Here is a 19,949-nt window from a genome sequence, read left to right on the forward strand (position 1 = left end):
GTGATTGCGACTGTTTAGATACTATTTATATACTTTTAGATCCAATTGATTGAAATGATCCAAAATTTATTTCCATCAAAGTCCAAATATTTTTAACTCCGGATTCCTTAAATAATAATAAATCAATTGATTGAAATGATGAAAAAAAAAAACGATGAATTAAGTATCAAACAAAAGTTCGAAGAAATCTCTTCTGAGTTAAAAACGAAAAAGAACTCATCCAAACGTTATCGAAACTAACTCGAACCTACTTATAAATAATCGAGAAGAAAACCGACACTAATTATAATCGATTGAAACTCGATTCCTTAAATAATAATAAACCAATTGATTGAAATGATAAAAAAAAAATAAAAAATGATGAATTAAATATCAAAAGTTCGAAGAAATCTCTTCCTCGAATCTACTTATAAATAATCGACAAGGAAACCGACATTAGTTACTCGATTGAAACTCGATTCCTTAAATAATAATAAACTAATTAATTGAAATGATCCAAAAAAAAAACGATGAATTAAGTATCAAACAAAAGTTCGAAGAAATCTCTTCCGGGTTAAAAACGAAGAAGAACCCATTCAAATATTATCGAAACTAACTCGAATCTACTTACAAATAATCGACAAGGAAACCGACACTAATTACTCGATTGAAACTCGATTAATAATAAAATAAATAATAATCTTAAATAATAATAAACCAATTGATTGAAACGATCCAAAAAAAAAAAAACGATGAATTAGATATCAAACAAAAGATATGAAAGAAATTTCGAAGAAATCTCTTCCGGGTTAAAAACGAAGAAGAACTCATCCAAACATTATTGAAATTAACTCGAACCTACTTACAAATAATCGACAAGGAAACCGACACTAATTACTCGATTGAAACGAAAGAAATTTCGAAGAAATCTCTTCCGGGTTAAAAACGAAGAAGAACTCATCCAAACATTATTGAAATTAACTCGAATCTACTTACAAATAATCGACAAGGACACTACCGACAATCAAACAAAAGATATGAAAGAAATTTCGAAGAAATCTCTTCCGGGTTAAAAACAAAGAAGAATTCATCCAAACATTATCGAAACATTATCGACATTAGTTACTCGATTGAAACGTTCCCTTTACGATATTCGTCGGAAAACAAGCCGAGACTGCGTTAATTAATCCAATGCTTCTTCCCCCCTCCCCTTTCAAAAGAATCGAAAAGAAAACAACCGGGTGGAAATCACGAGACAACGTTTCGCGATTTCAAGCCAAATCCGGTTAACGGAACTCGAGGAACACCAGTTGGAACTGTCGTCTGTCCCGACCGGGCTAATTCGGTTTCCATTGAAAATAGAGGGACGTGCACGGCGCTCGTTAACTAAACGCGTCGAAACGTTGCCTTCCAACTTTGACAACCGTTTCGAGGCGCATTAAAGGGGGAGGGAGAAGAGGATGGAACGAGGATGACCCGACAAGAAAACGTGACCCCCTTCCCCTACATTTTCTAATTGGCCTTGGTCGGGGGGATTGGCAGACATTCCTTTCCGCCCCTCCTTCGAACTGAAATTGGCGAATTAATTGTCCAAACGGCGACGAGTGTTTTGTCGCGGGAGGATTGCGCGTGGAAACGAAATGATTTGGTCGTCAAAAGTTCAAGAGAGCGAGGAATAAGTTCAACAAAGTTCAAGTTTGTTTGATACTTAATTCATCGTTTTTTTTAATTATTATTATTTCAATTAATTTATTATTATTTAAGGAATCGAGTTTCGATCGAGTAATTCTGGAGGGATAGGGGGTGGAGATTAATTAGGATATCGAGATTCGTAAGAGTTTCTTGTAAATTTGTAGTATTAATGTAGTATTTAAGTAATTTCGTCTTGTAAAATGTTTAAAATTCCAAGGGGGAAAAATATTCACGGATCAGCGTGTATAAAATAATTTGAAGAAAACTTTTGGTGTCGCTTTTTATCCTCTATCGTTCCTTCCATATCGAGAGCGAGACCGTTCGATTTCCGGGATGGAGCGTCGAGGAAAGGATTCCGATGGAAAAATAACTAAGTATATCTCTCGAACCCGATGACAGGTTGGGTTTTTCTCCGTCAAAGGGATATCGCGTGTAACGAGAACGATATTGAAAATTGCCCTAAAGCCTTTCACCTTCTTCGTCCAAACGATAGAGCGACGTTAATCGGTTTTTCAAAGGGTATGGGAAATCTAAACGATCTCAACAGTCATCGACACCATCATCGACGATATGTTCTTCCTTTCGTGCTGGAAAAATTGAAAAAAGTAAATTTTACTACGAATTTTTTTACGAGTTATCGTAAAAAATTACCGTCGCCTTCGAGATCAGTTGTAAGAAAAAAAGAAAGGAAGGAGGATAACGGTAAGATCGGTGGAGAATCGTAGGCTCTACGTTAACGCGATCCGTACTCGAGCACGACTTACACGGGAATACGGGAAGCGAGACGATCGTTTGTTTTCAATCGTTCCGAATATAACGACCTCTCGAAAAGGGAAACAAAATAGATTGAAATATAAACGAAATTCGTATTGTCTTTATGTTTATAATCGATAACAATTCGCGTAGCGATCAAAACACGGTAACGAAGAAATATTTGATTTTATATCGATTCGCGAATTTAAAAAAAAGGAAAAAAAAAAGTACGAACGTTCTGCGCCTGACAGCCAGCAACCCGCGCGGGCAATTGTTTTCGGCAGATATCGAGATACAAGCCAGTGTGCAATTTCATTATTAAAAAAAAAAAAAAAAAAAAAAAAAAATGACAAAAATTCCACTATCAATATTTAACAAAAGCGCGTATCTCTTTACCTAACAATTTCTCCCGTAACGAAATCCCGAAAAATATGAGCGCCCGACTATTAACAACCCGCCAACCACACACTTTCAAATCATACCTCTCGTATAATCCCTTAATCACGATTTTTCAGTTTCATCGTTGCGTAAAAAAAAAAAAAAAAAGCTTATCTTCCATCGAATACTGTTTCCAAAATAACCGCGAAAATGGCTCGTCAAAAAGATTCCGATTCTCGTCGATATATTCTTCCATCAACGACCATCGATTTTCGACCGATTTCGTCGCCACGATAAGGAACACGAGACACGTTACACGTCACGCGTCCCGTAATACCGGCAGGAAAGAGGATCCTTCTCCTCCTCCTAATTTACGCTCGTCTAAGATACCTAAAGGCCACCGAGGACTCTCGAGGATAACGGGACCCCGCGGGTATCTCGTCGTAACGCGATAGCGCGGGCGTCAAGCGCCGACTAAGCACCTTTCCTGCCCCCGTAGCCACGGTTCAAGAGCACTCACAGGATATGAAGATTACCGAGATTAACGGTGTCGACGTTACGAACCGCGTGTGCGGCCGATCCTCGACTCCTGTCGAAGTTACGAGAAAGTATCGTGTTCCAGGGAATCGTGAGAGTTAAGAGGGGAGAAAAAAGAAAAAAGTATCGAAAAAAAAAAAAGAAAAAAATTCGATCGTTTCGAATTTTCTCGATTTCGATCTCTTCTTGGAGGAGGAAACGGAGGAGGAAATGAAGAAATCGATTCGATTGTTGAATTTTCGCGAAAGGGAAAGGGGGATGTAAGAAAAGGGAAAGTTGTTATTATTACTATTTGGAAGATTTTCGAATTAATTATAAAGTAATCGGGGATGATGGGGGTTTAAATGTAAAATCGATGTTTTCCTAAGCAGTAATAATTAAGTGTCGCGAAGGTTCGAAACTCGGCCCGTGTGAATAATTTAAGTGGTTAAAGGCCTCGTAGTAGTAGAGTAGAGAGAATTTTAAGAAAGCAGTTTCCTTGAAACGCTTCTCAATTATGCGGATCTCTTCTCTTAATTCGCCCTAATTTTCATCAAATCTTGTTACGACGGTCGTTATTTGTTCGTTAGCGACCATGTTTAATTATATTAATCAACTCTGGTGTAACCAATTATATTAGCTTGAAGGTAAATATTGATTCTAACAGGGGTTTCGAATTATTTTGCCTTCCGATAATTTGTGCAATGCCCCATTACGAAACAATAGCAGTGGAAAGTTGGTAAATAATTAAGTAATAATAGTGGGGAATAACGCAACTTCGATCAATGATCGAAAATAATTTTGATCGAATATATCGGCATTCAACTACAATTAATCGATATTATCTCTAACAACTTCGTGGCGAGATTCGTTAAAAAACAAATTCTCTTTTTTACATCTTCGTTTTAACATAGCGATGATATGTAAAGAATTCGTAATAAAACCAAGGTAATAGTATTTCTCTGTATCGACCAAAAGGGGAAGAAATTGTTATTCAAAAGGACGAAAATAACTATAAGAGCGTTTCGATATCGTCGAAAACAACGTGAAATGCATCCATTTCGTGGAAATTGACGATCAGAGAGCCGCGTCTGTTTTACTGTTCGTAAAACTCGTCGAACGATATGAAAATATCTTCGAGACGACGATCGTATCTCTTAATACGGATATAATACTCGTATTTCGAGACGAGAAATATGAATTCGATTTAAGAAAGAATAATAATAATCATCATCGTGAATAATTACAAATTGATATCTGGAACGTGAACAAGGCACTGTATCGTTCCACGATACAGGATAAGGTTGCGATTAAGATATAGTTTGCTCTGTTACCCGATATTAATCGAGAAGCCAAAGACTGCTTGGACGAGCGGTTTCCCGATAAATGGACAGGGAGAATCAATTGCCTGGTTTCCATGATCCCTTGACCAGAATCCACTCGATTATTACTTGTGGACATAGTTACTATCCATTGTTTACGCTACAACCACCGCTAACATTCGGCTCTTCCATCAATTCGACGCAAAAGTGTTGGTACGAACCACGATGGTGTTTCGAAACGCTACGTTGCGAATAATACACGAGAAAAAAGAAAAAAAGCATCGTTATATTTTTGTTGCGAAAATAAGAGAATTCTTCAAATTTTTTTTTTTTAATTGCAAATTGAAAAAGTTAGAGAGAAGATAGTTGTACTTTTCTGATTAACTCGTTCGCATCCGATACAGTGGCTTCGAGCTTCCACTGGAATAAGCAGTCTTGGACCGCAATCGTAACCGTCCCTCGAATAGCACGATGGGCACGTACGCAGTTAGCGTTGTTTGTACGTGGTAAGATAACGTTGCATATTAGGCGAGAAATGGAGGACATTCTTATAGATGAAATTAGTAATTCTAATTGCAGTGAAGATATTATTTGTGAGATAACGTTATTCCTACCTCGTAATAATACCACTAATTATTTCAAGTACCTCCACATTCAAACATCATTATTATTAAACATCTCGTAGATTTTTGAAAAATGTTCCCACAATTTCGTTTCGTTCCAGGATCATTTCTACATTGTGTTTTCACATTTCCTTCGATCTTCGATAATTTCGATAATAATCAAAAAAATAACCGAAAAAAAAATAATTCGATAATAATAAAGAAATAACACAATACCGCGACGATACCGTGTCCCATTAAAACAATTTAAACAACGTGATTTCGGTCATGCATATTCATACATGCTACACGGCCTGGGCGACGTCGCGGCCGAAGAAACAACGCGGTACCGCGTTCCATGTAGGTCGAGTGACTTCGAAGACCCGGTGGAAGAATAGCTGTGCCGTCTCCGTAACGGGAAAACACAATAGCCGATAGAGGGTTTCTCGAAGTACGACACCGTTGTCAGGAAGGTGCATTAAACGTAGGAAGATGCTCCACTTGGGGACGAGGGGCGATATACCGCGACGATGATATAGGACGGTATACATATGCGTTATGCGCAAAGTAGTCGTCGCCTCGTAACTAGACTGCGGGAATAATGGATAAGGGCGTGGGAATGTATACGATGGAGAAGATATTTTCGAGTGGGGAGTAAGTTTGAATTATGTGCGCCGAATCGCATGTACAGTTAACGAGATAGAGACGAAGGAAATTTGAAAATTACCAAAAATCGATTATTAATTATTAATTAATTAATCGAACGATGCGTACCCGAGCAATTGTGGAATTTATAAGTGTAATTGTAACTAGAGTGCGGGAATAATGGATAAGGACGTGAAATACGATGAAGAAAATATTTTGGGGAATGGGTTTAAATAACTTTGAATTATGTGCGCTGAATCGCATGTATAATTAATGAGATAGAAACTTAATGAAAATTACCAAAAATCGATTAATCGGATCGAACGATGTATATCCGACCAATCGTAGAATTTATAATTGATAATTAATTTATAATTGTGGAATTTATAAGTGTAATTATAACTAGAGTGCGGGAATAATGGATAAGGAATACAATGGAGAAGATATTTTCAAGTAATAGAGACGAAGAAAACTTGAAAATTACCAAAAATCGATTAATCGAACGATGTATACCCGACCAATTGTGGACGTAGAATTTATAATTGTAACTAGAGTGCGGGAATAATGGATAAGGACATGGAATACGATGAAGAAGATATTTTCGAGTGGGTAACAGACGAAGGAAATTTGAAAATTACCAAAAATCGATTAATCGAATCGAACGATGTATATCCGACCAATTGTGGAATTTATAACTAGAGTGCGGGAATAATGGATAAGGATATGGAATACGATGGAGAAGATATTTTCGAGTGGGGAGTAACTTTGAATTATGTGCGCCGAATTGCATGTACAGTTAAGATAGAGACGAAGGAAACTTGAAAATTAAAAATCGATTAATCGAACGATGTATACCCGACCAATTGTGGAATTTATAAGTGTAACTAGAGTGTAGGAATAATGGATGTGGAGGATGTGGAAGATATTTTCGAATATGGGGATGGAGTAATTTTGAATTGCATACGTGAGTAATTGTGGAATTTATAATTTTTCGAATAGAGAAAATGGCGGATAGGTTTATCATAAAGTATATGTATCGATCGATTTACTTGAGCAATTATGGGACGAGTCGTTAACTTCGTTATTTCGTTCGATCAACTTTTAAGCAACGTTAAAATAACGTCTAAGTAATAATATTTCCTTGAATCTTGCTCTCCTCCAATCTACCGTAAAAAATCTAGTTACCTTGTTTCTTTCACAGAAAACGTGCTATCGAACCAACAATCTGTATTTATTTCATATATCATTACGATCCGTGAAATAATAAAGATGAAAACGACTCGAAGAAAACTGTTATTGTGGATTATCGTCAATTTCTTTTTATATTGGAAATATTGCGGCACGATCTCTATTGAGACTCTTAAGAACTATGTGTTATGTATTAATGTTAATAACACACGGATAATCACGAATAAAATTTGGATATTAATAACGCATCGCGTTTTATTGCACGATCCAATAATAAAAACGAAAAAAACAAATCACTGTAATGTTTTCAACATTATTATTAAAAAAAAAAAAAGAAAACAAAAAAAATTCAAACTTCTACAAATAAGGAAAAAAGGAGAAAATGTAAAGAAGAAGGATGTAACGCGAACAAAAAGAAAAAAAAAAAATCTTTCCTGCACGATTATCGAGAATGTATCCCTGGTGGGGGGTCGAGGACAGGATTTACCCCTCGTGAAAGGCGGAAAGACGCTAATTTCTCGAAGCCACGAGGTTGGAGCCAGGCCGCGTTAAATTAAAAAGTAGTAATAATGTTGCCACGCCAATAATTTAGACCTTGCTTTTACATCCGGAACCAGTTAACAGCACCAGCGGCTTTTAGCCGGATCCTCCTACGCTCCTCCTTACCTAGGCACCCCCCTCTCTCTCCCCGAAGTAAAAAACGAGGTTTTATGAAAATTGCCGGTCGGCTGCGAACGTTTAAATATTCAGCTCGGAGGAAACGGCATTACGGGAACGTTACCGCCTCGCCAGCCCGCCGCAATTCTCTCGAGCGTTCTCTCGTATCGGGTATACCCCCGTCGACGGGGGGTTAAAGGAGCTTGGAACGAGCTTGATATTTCATCGACGTTGCATGCGCGATGATGGGCCGATGATCCAACCGTTGAAATATGTGTGGAAATAAATTTCTGGGCCGAGATAAATTCACGCGTTTCGTCTTCGTTTCGAGATCGAGATCGTTTCTCGTTTGTGGGAAAGTATCAATTATTATCATATAATTTTTTCTTTATGCTTTATGTGAAAGAGAGAATATATGTTACGATGTGTAGTTTTCTGTTTTCGAACTTTAGAGAAAGGAAAATGGAATGCAATTTATAGGAGAGATATCGAGGAAGGAAAAATAGGGGAGGGGGATAAACTCGCGATGGGGACGATTTCGATCGATACGATTAATCGGGAATTGGATAAAGGGGGCGAGTTACGGTATCAACAGTGAGATTGGAGACATTGTGCTACGGATGAGCTATCGATTCCTAAGGAGTTCCATTGCAGGGGATGGTGATTCGACAGAGTCGAAGGGGTTGATTTATAGCACGACCTATAGCCCGGCCAAACTTACAAGTGGCCGGCTCTATCCATGCAGATACAACGGATAAATGGATCTCATTTCTATTTCATATTGATATATTTCTGAACCAATAAGGAGTGGGGAAATTGCGTTTTCCTTTCGACGCATTCGTGCAAAATCACCCGTATCTATCGTGACGACTAACTAGGAGATTCATACATCAGGAAATCGTGTAACCACTCACATCCCTGATGAAGTTTCGTATGTCTCTGGGATGCAGGAAAGACCCCATAGCGTTTACTTTGCCCCACTCCTCTTAGAGATTCGCCAGATTCGCAGCCAGAATTAACGCGGATGATCAGAGGGCATGAAACTTATATTTCGAAATATCTCCATTTTCTCGTTTATTTTCAATGTCTGATTTCTACCCACGCGCGTATAAAATCCGATAGGTATCTCACGAACAGATTTCAAAAACGTCGACGCTAACGAAAAATACGAGACAATTTTTCTGAATTCAATTGCCAGGTGATCGGCGGGATTTACATAATTTTCATTCAAGATGCTTCCAACGCAAGTGAAATAAAAAGGGAAGGAAAAAGATCAATCGATTTTGTTTCGCGGAAAAAACGTTGGACGAGACCTTCTGAATGAATGTGTTCGCTGAAAGATTCGCGCTCTATTATCAATCTCTATTATCTGCCCTTTCTTTCCACGAATATTATAACACACTATTTCACAATAGAAATAGAACCATCGGGGGTTTATTAAATTAATTAAATTTCCATTTCGAGAAATATGCAGGGGAATGATGAATATAAAATAAAACAAAGTGCCTGCCATTGGTTCGCGCACGTTTCGATTAATACAGCCCGGATCGGACGCTTCAACATCCCCTCTGATATTTTTACGCGAAATTAACGGGGTATGGAGAGGAACAGCGAAATTTCGCCACGGTGGAACGCGGTTACCATGGTAATTCACAGTCCTCCATTTGCAAAATCTTCCGCAATTAACGTCGCCCGGAGGATCGTGTAAACCTCGCTCGACCGTAAAACTTACGAGCCGGAAGATTTTCCCTGCCTCGCTCCAGGAACTCGCGAATATCCTCCTCCTCCCCCTATCCCCCTCCTCCTCCTCGCGCGCGCGTTACCTCGTTCTCGGGCTTAGTTCATAATTTCTTGCCTATTGAAACCGGGCTCTGTTACGCCCTGTATAAAAATAACTACTACCTCTCCCTCCCCTCCCCACCCCTCCTTTCCTTCTACCTTCGAATTACGCCCGTTTCTTAATTACACGGGTGAAGCTCGTTCGATATCGCGGAAAATCACCACCCTTTACCCGCCATACTACCCTTAATACCCTTCCTGCTTATCCTGTCTCGCGATAAGGATAATAACGGATCTAATTATTATCTCGATCAAACCGAGATTACAAAAAAAGGTTTATCGCGTGAAGGACACGTGAGTTTTCGCCACCAATTAACCCAACTGTTCGACCCTCGATTCGATCATCGTCTCGAGAAAGGTAAAGTTTCGCGTGGGTTTAACAGCCGACCGTAAATTTCCGCTTTCCCTTTTTTTATCGTGCATATTTCACGATGGCATTAGGTATGGCCATCCGGTCGTTGACGTTCGAAGCGTGTGTAATAAAAGCGTGGAGGCGGGGAGAGGTTGTATCGCTTTTCATCGAGTCAAACCGCAACGACTGTATCCGGAGAATATACAACGAGGGTACGTTTAAAATCTTTATCGTTATCCACGGACAAGAGCCCGTGGAAAAATGGATATCTCGTGCGGTGATCGTAATTCAGGATTTTGTTTAACGTTCCTCCTCTTTGTTTTCCTCCTATATTAACAATTGTACCCTCCCCCCTCTTTTGCCTTTCATCCCTTTCTCCCATTTCCCATTTCCTCCAGTCTCCTTTTTTTTCCTCCCCTAGTTTTCTTTATGCTTTTTCACCCGCTTAATATCGTACGATCTCCACCATTGTGCACCAGTTAATTCTTGGAAGGAGCTGTTATTAAAATTCTGGCATCGCGCGATAAATGGTTAAATTTAAGAGCGTCGTAAGAGTTGTAAAATATTCGAAAGGGGGAGGGAGAATGTAGGAAAGAATAACGAAGAGAATATCTTCTGTACAGGGGATAGCTTATTACAACGATGGAATGACGATGATAGTCCCGTAATGGGATTTCCTTTGATCGCGGTTTATGCGCGTGTAGCATCGGGACGCGTGGAAATATCGGGTTAAAGTTTTGCCACCTCCAACGCTTGATAATATCATCCCGGTTGTACGAGAGATTTGTTCGGTTCACGTTTTCCAACGACAATTATTATTCCAGTATATTATCAAAGTTTGGCGAGAACGAGATCTTTCTAACGTTTCTGCATTCGTGCTGAAAAGACGACTCTGGGTTCTTAACTCGTGACCGGAATAGAACCGAAGATAAGTTCTACTTTTAACAGTTTCCTCTCTCCTCCTCTCTTATCTTCTTTTCCCTCGTAATAATGATAATAATAATAATAATAATAATACCGAACCTCTTGATAGATACTTATATCAAGATTATATAAATTGATATAATCCGCAGAAAAAGAATAGGAAACTCTCGAGGGAAGAGTTACTTTTGAACAACTTTTGATCAACGATAAATGAAAAATGGATTGAAAAATCGTAAATAAAATCTAAATCAACACGATCCGTTTAATTATTATTCGAAACGAGTTTAAAATTATATAATCGCGATACGAATATAAATCCCATTAATCTCAAGCATCGATCCGCAATGCCTCACCTCCACCCTTATTTTCATAAACACCTCGAATAAAACGCAACCAATCCCTATAATGAGAGAATTGTTCCGTTGTTAATTAACCTTATAATTAAACCAAATAAACCATTGCGCGTGTAACATTTCACCTCGATTAAAATTTCGCTGCGGTCAATTTACCCGTTCCAAGATCGGGACGATCCTTCCCTTCCTTTTCGCCCGCGCCAATCGATATTGGACAACGTACGGCCAATTTGAATAATTACGCGCCGATTCCAATCTCGAATCGAACTCCTTTTCAACCGAGCACGATGATCATCCGAGTGTTTTATCGAGGCTTTTTCACAACGTGAGCGTGACCGAGCACCCGACGTCGATTAATTGACCTCCAAGTTTTACACACGACGTGACGTGTCGCGCGATTTCGCCCCATCCATCCGAACGTTCGCCAGCTTTTCAAGCGGAACTGATGAAAAAAAAGTGTACTTTCACGAACGTACGAAGTATCCTTGTACAAATCGAATGTACAATGTGATAAATAACGGTATCAGATTATCCCTGTCGAAGAGGGAATTGAAATATGTGTGTGGAAAGTAGTTTATTACATTCATTTTTTACTCTTGCAAAAATTGAATAATTAAGGCTAGATTGAACGATACCAGGCTAGTTTATGAGAGATAATTCTACAGTAACTTTTACAGACAGTAAAAGATTCTCTCATTTAACGAAATCTTCGAACTTCGATTTAAGCCGCATACGCAAGTCCACTTCGAAATTTCTCGAAATCCTTTCATCAAATCAAGGAAGACGTCCGTGTGATTCCGCGTATTTGACGCGAAAATTGGCTTAATTACTCCGACCAACCGAAGGCTAAAGGACGAAGGAGAGAAGGGAGATTAGGGAAGGCAGCACGAGGCACGAAAATCAATCGTCCCCTCGATCTGCACGTGAGATATTTGGTAACGAGGAGAGAGAGGGAAAGACAGAGAGAGAGAGAGAGAGAGAGAGAGAGAGAGAGAGAGAGAGAGAGAGAGAGAGAGAGAGATTACTCCTGCCATTTCGATGCCCTTGTGCAACATGGTTCGGTGAACAATCGTAATTCGGTTATCAGAAGGGCACGCAAAGGAATTTCCAAAACGATGGACATCTACATCGCACGCGAATTCGCCAAGTAATACTGTCAACGTTCGTAGGGGGTAACACGCGTAAAGACCGTGGACGGAATTCGTGTTACTCTAATGATGCGATAATAAGATGATTGGTGGACGTTTCTATATACCGTAGACGTCCTCAGTTCGATATAGAAATGACGAACATGTGCACAACTGGAGAATTCGCCAAATTCCTTCCTGTGCTTTCTGTAACAGTAATAGTTGGATTTATATTTTCTTTGTGATTATCATCTTGCCTTCTCTCGAGTTTGAATCAATTAGAAGAAGAAATGAAACGAGCAATTTCTTAATCAAGAATAATCTTGTCGGTTTCTTGTCCGATTTCTTGATAAATTCAAGTTTGTATATCATTAGATTGCGAATTCATATTTTGCACAAACGATAATCAATATTCTATTAATTTTATTCGTATGAATATTGATTAAAAATTGAAGAAATAGAACCAATACATTTCTTGTAAAGTAATTTTTTTCAAATAAATCCAATTTTTTCAGATAAGCAATAGCAATTTGTTAAAAATCCATGAAATGTTCGAATTCGTTTTCACCATAAAAAATTCATAAAATTAAATAAAAATATATATAATATAAAAATTCGCAATCTAATGATCATCAGAAAGAAATTCACGAAATTATGTTCACATTCTGATCCTGAAGAACTCGACACCGTTCAGCGAAATCCAAAGGCAAACAACGAATGGAGCGATCTTCGACTAAGATGGATTTGTGGCGCGATTAACCGAAGAACGTTTCGCACGTTTTGGTAAGCTTCGAGGCTTAAAATTTCGAGGGCAGATTGGGATCTGTTTGTCGTCAGGATGAGCCAACGTGGAAAACTGTGCAACGAGGTGACGCGAGATACGTGCGATGAATTCGCGATATGGCCATCCCGACTTTTTGACACGTATGACACGATAGAAATCCTTTTTTTTTTCGCGCTTTCTATAAACGTACGCATCCTCTACGAACAACCTGCATTCACTGCTCGTGAGGTGCATCGAATCTGATGGAAATTCTGACGAAGAAGAATTTGACGAGGGTGTTCAACAGGTTTAGGGCTTAAGCAAGCTCTTGTCTCGAGATTAACGATATAAGGTGACTTTGATAAAAATGGCACCTCTTTTATCTTTTATCTTTTTAAGGTAACGCGAGATAAGATACGATCGTAATTAAAAAAACCATCGATTGAGTGGAACGTTTCAAAGAAAAGAATGCGATATAAGTTAATAGATTCATCTCACACGATGATTTATAACAATCATCCCTTTCACGCGAATCTATGCTAACAAAGTCTTAGATCGATAATAAAAGATCGATATAAGATCTTCTCCGAAACGCGCCATTTCCTCTTCCCTCCCTCTTTCTCGTCCCTTCATTTTTATCAACCCCGTTAGACTAGAAAATCTCACGATGTATATAAAATACACGCCAATAGGTTCGCTAATGCACTACATCCATGTTATTCGTTCAACGAGCTAAACGATCATCCGTGAGATATCGCGGCGAATATTGGCGATACGCGCTAAGTATACCCATTACTTTCATCGGGGAACATAGTAATACTTGGCTCGACCCGAGTCGAGCTTTGCCTCGCGCTTAATCTCCAGTGTTTATGGCCGGTGTCCCGTAAATGGCCAATTCCTCCACAAAACAAAAATGTAATAAACAGCCGCGTAATCCCGAACCCTTAAAAAGTAATATCCACGGGGGGAGATATCGTTCGCCGATTCCTCGAGATCCGGGCGACAAAACGATTAGAAAGGAGGTTGGTTGGGAGGGGTAGCGAGGAGAGGTCGAGGGTGCATCATATTTTCTTAGGTGGAAGAGCAAAACGTGGTTTTCGGTCGGAAAAACTTGGAAGCCCGGGGACTTGGATGCGCCGTGAACCCATAACTTCATCACGCGACGAGGGAAACGCAATTCGTAGGTGAACAACGCCGCAAAGTTTCCCGACTTGGCAATTTCCACGCGCTTCTATTTTTTATCCCGAGTCGACAGGGCACTAAATCTTGCCGCACTCTCAGCCACGCGGTTTCCCAGGGCTCGCAAATCGTCCATCTCTTCGCTTCCGTCGAGCTAACCGGAATCGGACAAGTCGCGACTGCGAAATCGAAATCGCATTTTCAGTGGAAACAGTTTGGAAACAGGATGTTTCGAAATGGAAAATCGATGGAACAAGAAAAAGAATGAGAAAGGAAGCAGCGTTTGGTGATATATATGTATATAATCTTTTGCGGTGGAAGCGTTTTAAATAGGTATGTGTGGAGCATATACAGTCAAGTGTAAATTTTCATAATTTATGGATTTGTATATTCGAGTTTCTAATATTGGATGATGATATGTTTCATCCAATGTTATTTCTTGGTAACAAAGTTTTAATGGTTCTAGGAATACGTCTATAAGTAACCTTTCGTGCATCGACTGTTTTTTATACTGTTACTTTATAAGCTTTATACAAGCAATTTAAATAATTTAATTAAAATCGTAGTAATAAAAATATTTTGTTGTTCCAAAGTTTTCAATATTTGCAAAAATATCTCGCGTAACAGATTACTTGTTGACAATCCGTTTTAATCTTTTAAAAGTTTTATTAAAAATATAAAATTTAAATACAATTTAAACAAGAAAATTCCCCTCCAACCAATTCTTTTGTTATTTTGTTTTCGACTAACGCGCAATTTCGAAACTTTCTGTATCGTTGCGGTATATCGTCAAGAAACAAGTTGAATATCAATTAAGACGAAACCAATCGCGCGATGGTTCATCTTGCTTTCGGTTAAAAGCCAGCTGAAACCGATGCATGGCTTAATACGATGCCGTGAACCGAGTCAAAGCGGAAAGTTGTCTTTGAGTGGAAACGCGTCCAACTGCGTCCAACATTGGCATTACGATGAATATGTAACACGCGACAAAACTTCCGGCCGATCGTTCGATTAAACAGGAAAACACTCGATCGATTCGCGGGATCTTTGACTAAAATTGAACACATGGGATGACGTGTTCAAATCAAATTTAAAGGGAATAATGCTTTTGAAGCAACGTTAAGAATCTACTAATAAAACCCATCTGCATTCCAATATTAGATATAATTATTATTGTTTCATAAATTAAAATGAGATTGAATCCGGAAACGATAAGAAAGCTCAGTAATAAACCGTGTTATGGTTCTATCATTTGCATTCCCAACGACCATTCGAGGAAACGGGCCAGTTATATAGATTATATCGCGGAATTCAAGTTTATTAAGCGACCACTATCTACCAAGAGAATCGATTCTATGTTATGGATAGGTTAACGCAAGTTGGAAGTTTACTTGACAATTTTCTCGGTAATGGAGGAAGAGCATCACGAGGCTCGTGTATCAAAGCTTGAAAACTTTGCACTACGTTTCGAACGAGTGACAAAGTTCGAGGAAGTTACGTTTCCAGATTGTCGTGATCCCATTACTTTGGGGAAAGACCATTTTCCACTCTATGCAAAACCTGAGTTCTGAAAATCATTTTTTCTTTTGGCAAGAAATTTCAGATAACGATTCTATTTAACATTGCCTAGCAAATGAAGTCATACGCGAGAACGACGGGATTATCGTTTGAAATCGATGAAATATCAAATAAGAAGCAACAAGAGATTATCGAATCGTTCGCAAGTTTCACGCAGAAACATACTCCCCCTATCATTATCTCGAAACTTTCGAAACAATCTTTCGAAAAGGACATTATTTCATTTAAACGATGGTGTCAAAATATTCCGCAATCCTTTCAAGTTTGAGAAAATTAAATTAAATTGATACTTATTTCCGATAAATTTTTTAGCTCTACAACATTCGAAATTTAATATTCGCAACCTAACCTATAAAAAAGACGAGAATATATATACGCTGAATCTTGAAATATATATTACTATCGAAAAGCTATTCGAGCGTAGAGAATAGATAACCTATAACACGTAGGCCATTATGTTCGAAACAGAAGAACAGAAGTATGTATACAAAATAAAAATTTATGCGTAGTAAAATCACACGTTCCGAATTGTTTTTCAAACGTACAGAATTTCCAAGAATTGCTTATAACTTATAAACGTGGCCTTCGTATTATCGATAACGATTAGTAAGCAATAACAATGTATCGTTTAAAATTCGTTTTAAAATTCACGAGATAATATTCGATATAAAATAGTTTTTTGTACTCACTGTCTTTCACACAGAAGGCGCCGATAATCCAAAGTGGGAAGAGTGGCACGATGAACACGTTCCAGTGTCTTGCATTCGTGTTGCACCGTAGACTCCTCCCGACGTGCAGCCTAAGGTAAATCATGATCGTTCCACGTGAACTCTCCGCGGCTCGATCATAGCAATCGATTGTCAAGCAGCATCTTCCACCAACTTCACTAACACTGTATGTTTCTCGAGATCACAGGACCTCTGCTTCAATTCACTTTATGGAAATTGTCTTCCTATATCCTCGTCCTGCGTGTCTTTCACACACTGCGGCCACATTTTCCTTGGTCGAAGAGGAATCGAACCAATCGAACGTAGATTGAATCGACACTATCAATCGATAAATCGAACGACGAAACGAGACGTTGCAAATACGATAACCGAAAAAACACACTTCAAAAAAAAATCACTCTTTCGTCAGAAACACCGTTTCGTGATGCAAGAAAGCCACGGAATCGGCCACAAACACGAGCAATCACTATCGAAACGAAAGTAACATCACTTCCGACGCAATCAACGATCGCACGCGATTGTTTGACACGTTTATAACCCCGGTCTTTCTTCCCTCGTTCTACCGATCTACGTTCACTACGGAATTTTTCTATCTTCTACACGATTTTTAAACTTTGCCGTGGTTACGTTACTGCCTCGTAATAAATACACGACACGTTCTATAATAAAAATTCACGCCCGATATAAAATAATTTCGACAGTCGATCGAGAACGACGTAATGCGCGCCACTCGCACTCGGCGAGATTTCCCTGCTCCACCGGGCCGTGCGGTGCACACGGCTACGCTAAGCTGCCACGGTTGACGTTAGCGTCGCCACTGTCGCTGTGGCTGCCACCACTACTCTAATTTCCCTCTCCACTGGCGCCAATCCCCTCCACGATACTCTATTCCCACCATTCGCTATCTTGCTGTAATACTACTGCTAGTACTACCACTATCGCATCGCAACGAAGCTAGCTACCGACGTCGACGTCGTTGGTCGACGCCGACTTCGTCTTCGTCGTCTTCGTCGTCGTCGTCGTCGTTGTCGTTGTTGTCCACGTTCTCCTCGACGTCATCGTCAGAGTCGTGGTGCTACGTCGATCGAAAAGAGCCTTCGTTGTACGCGCCCGCGCACATGTTTTACCTCGCATGCGTATTGAACGCATGGTTTCTTCCTCTTTCTCATTCTCTCGATATCGTCTATGATTCTATCTCCCTCGCATCTCGTTTTTCCGCGTACATTCGCTCTTTCATCTTTCCAGTCGCTTTTTTCTCCCGTGTTCGCGCAGTATTGCATCCTAAGACTACCGGAATGGTCTGGGAAAAGAAGTCAGCTTCTCGGTGAATGAAAATGAATGAAGAGAGAAATTTATGTTAATTTCGACTAGATATTGCATCGCGGGTTAATTTGAATGTAAGTTAGACGCGACACAGGCTGATGATAGAATGAATCGAGCGGAAACTTCGTTCCTTTACGCGAATCCTCTGCATTTTTTCCATACTCGTTTTTGTTTTATAATCGTGAGGATTGTATGATATTTAAATGTGAATTGTTGATTGAATACATAATTTTTTCGAATAAGAGATATGTATATTTATAAGAATATTGATAAAAATTATAGAACATCATTCGTAAGCTTAAAAGCTTTGTCTGATAGTCTGTTTGGTTTTTCAATTACTTTTTAAATTGGATACAGATAAAAAAAAGAAAAATAATTTTTGATATGAGAAAATTACTTATTAAATTAATTACTAAAATTGATTTTCACGATTCGGATCGTTGTTCTATAACGTGTATATATAATATATACATGTATCATGAATTTCAATAGTACGAACATTTGTGGTTCCACTGTATGGCCATATAATAGACTCGATAATACAACTAATATTATATCCTTTCCCTTCCGTTTTTGTCCCGTTTTTGACCCGTTTCTTTGATCAATATTCTCATCCCCTGCTACATTTTTTCGTTATTCTTTTTGCCCGAGCAATCGTTTCTCTCCCCTTCCTATTTCCCTTTCTCCTACTTCTTTGCCACCGACTAAATTCGTTCGGGGTCGTCTCTCGAAGAAGTTTCTGCAACAAGACTGCGCGGGAGCGCACTTGTAAGAATGTGAACAGGAAACGTGGGTCGTGGGTGAGAAAGAGGGTGAGGAGAGGCCGGTGAGGATAGAAGCAAAAGGAAAGATAGCTTCCCAAGGAAGACGGAATTCCTATTAATTCCAAATAAAGCGACATTTTTCTCTGTGACGTTTGAATAGAAGTGCGAATCGAACTGGTCAATTATACCGAGAATTGAATGCAAATTCTTTCATGTTTCTCCGGCATGTTGTTCCTTTTATCTCCCCTTCCTTTTTCTTCTTCTTTCCTCTCCTTCTCATTCTTTTTCTTTTTTCTTTCTTTCGCTTCCTTTTCTTTTTTTTTTTTTTTTTTTAACAACTTCGTCCCCGTTCCGTCGTCGTCCAAGCGTACTTGTTTCCATCCCACTATACTTTCTCTTTTTCTACAATCCTACAAGCCAGCCATCGCCTTTCCTTTTTCCTTTATCGCAGCGCAAAAGCCGTTCTTTGTGTCGATGTTGGAATGCAAAAATTTCCAGGGAGACGAGAAGATATTGAAGAATCATGAATGGAAATAACAAAGGGTTGGGCGTTTATATTAATGCTGGATATGGAAAAGGGATGTCCAAACCCCTTTCCTTCAAAGTGTGACACAGAATGGAGGCACGAATGGTCGAGGGTGTTTAATTACACACAAGGAGAAGTAAATTTATCTGTTTTCCTGTGATCTCGCGCTCTCTTCTTCGTAACAAGCTTCCTGCCTAGAGATCCGATTCTCCTGGCTAGCCACTTTGCCACGTTAATCGTATTTTTGCCTCGGACTTCCGGTTTTCTTCACTCCCTCCCTCTTCTCTTTTTTTCCTATAAATTAGTTTGCTCAATCCATTCGCCAGTCGCTCTCGCCTCAAACTTTCCTCTTGGAAACTCTCTTTCTCTTTCTCTCTCTATCTCTTCCTGTCACTTATTTCTTTACTTTCCTCGTTTTTCATCTTTCGTATTTTTCCCTTTTCGTCGCGAAGCTTATCAGAAGAGAAAATGAAGAGAGAAAGAGATCCAGAAGGAAGATAGTCGAACGTGTATTGGTAAAAAACAAGCTATGAAAAAGAGAGAAGTGAAGAGAAATTAATAGAGAGAAACAGGATTTGACGGAGCTCGAAGAATCGAAATTTTTCGAGGTTAAAATTAATTAATCAAAAGGATGTGTATATAATTGTTTCTTTATCACTTTATTACTTCATCATTTTTATCTCTTTTTTATTTATCGACTGTTTTATCTCTCTTTATGATTTCTCTGGTGTTTTATACAAATTATTCGAAAGGAATTTTAT

At 39.0% G+C, this 19,949-nt stretch overlaps 1 protein-coding gene across 1 annotated transcript in view; it reads right to left on the bottom strand.

Moving 5' to 3' along the window:
- The window catches only part of LOC122714658 (hemicentin-2-like), a 247,075-nt gene extending 229,762 nt beyond the window's left edge, over positions 1-17,313 (bottom strand). The window contains exon 1 of the mRNA XM_043936189.1: positions 16,537-17,313. Within this exon, the coding sequence (XP_043792124.1) occupies positions 16,537-16,660 (124 nt within the window). The 5' untranslated portion in view covers positions 16,661-17,313. The remainder of the gene's footprint in view (positions 1-16,536) is intronic.
- Positions 17,314-19,949: the final 2,636 nt, after the last annotated feature.

The sequence above is a fragment of the Apis laboriosa genome, unplaced genomic scaffold (genome assembly GCF_014066325.1).
Source record: "Apis laboriosa isolate Shangri-la unplaced genomic scaffold, ASM1406632v1 scaffold34_cov151, whole genome shotgun sequence".
In the NCBI taxonomy this organism is placed as follows: Eukaryota; Metazoa; Arthropoda; class Insecta; order Hymenoptera; family Apidae; genus Apis; species Apis laboriosa.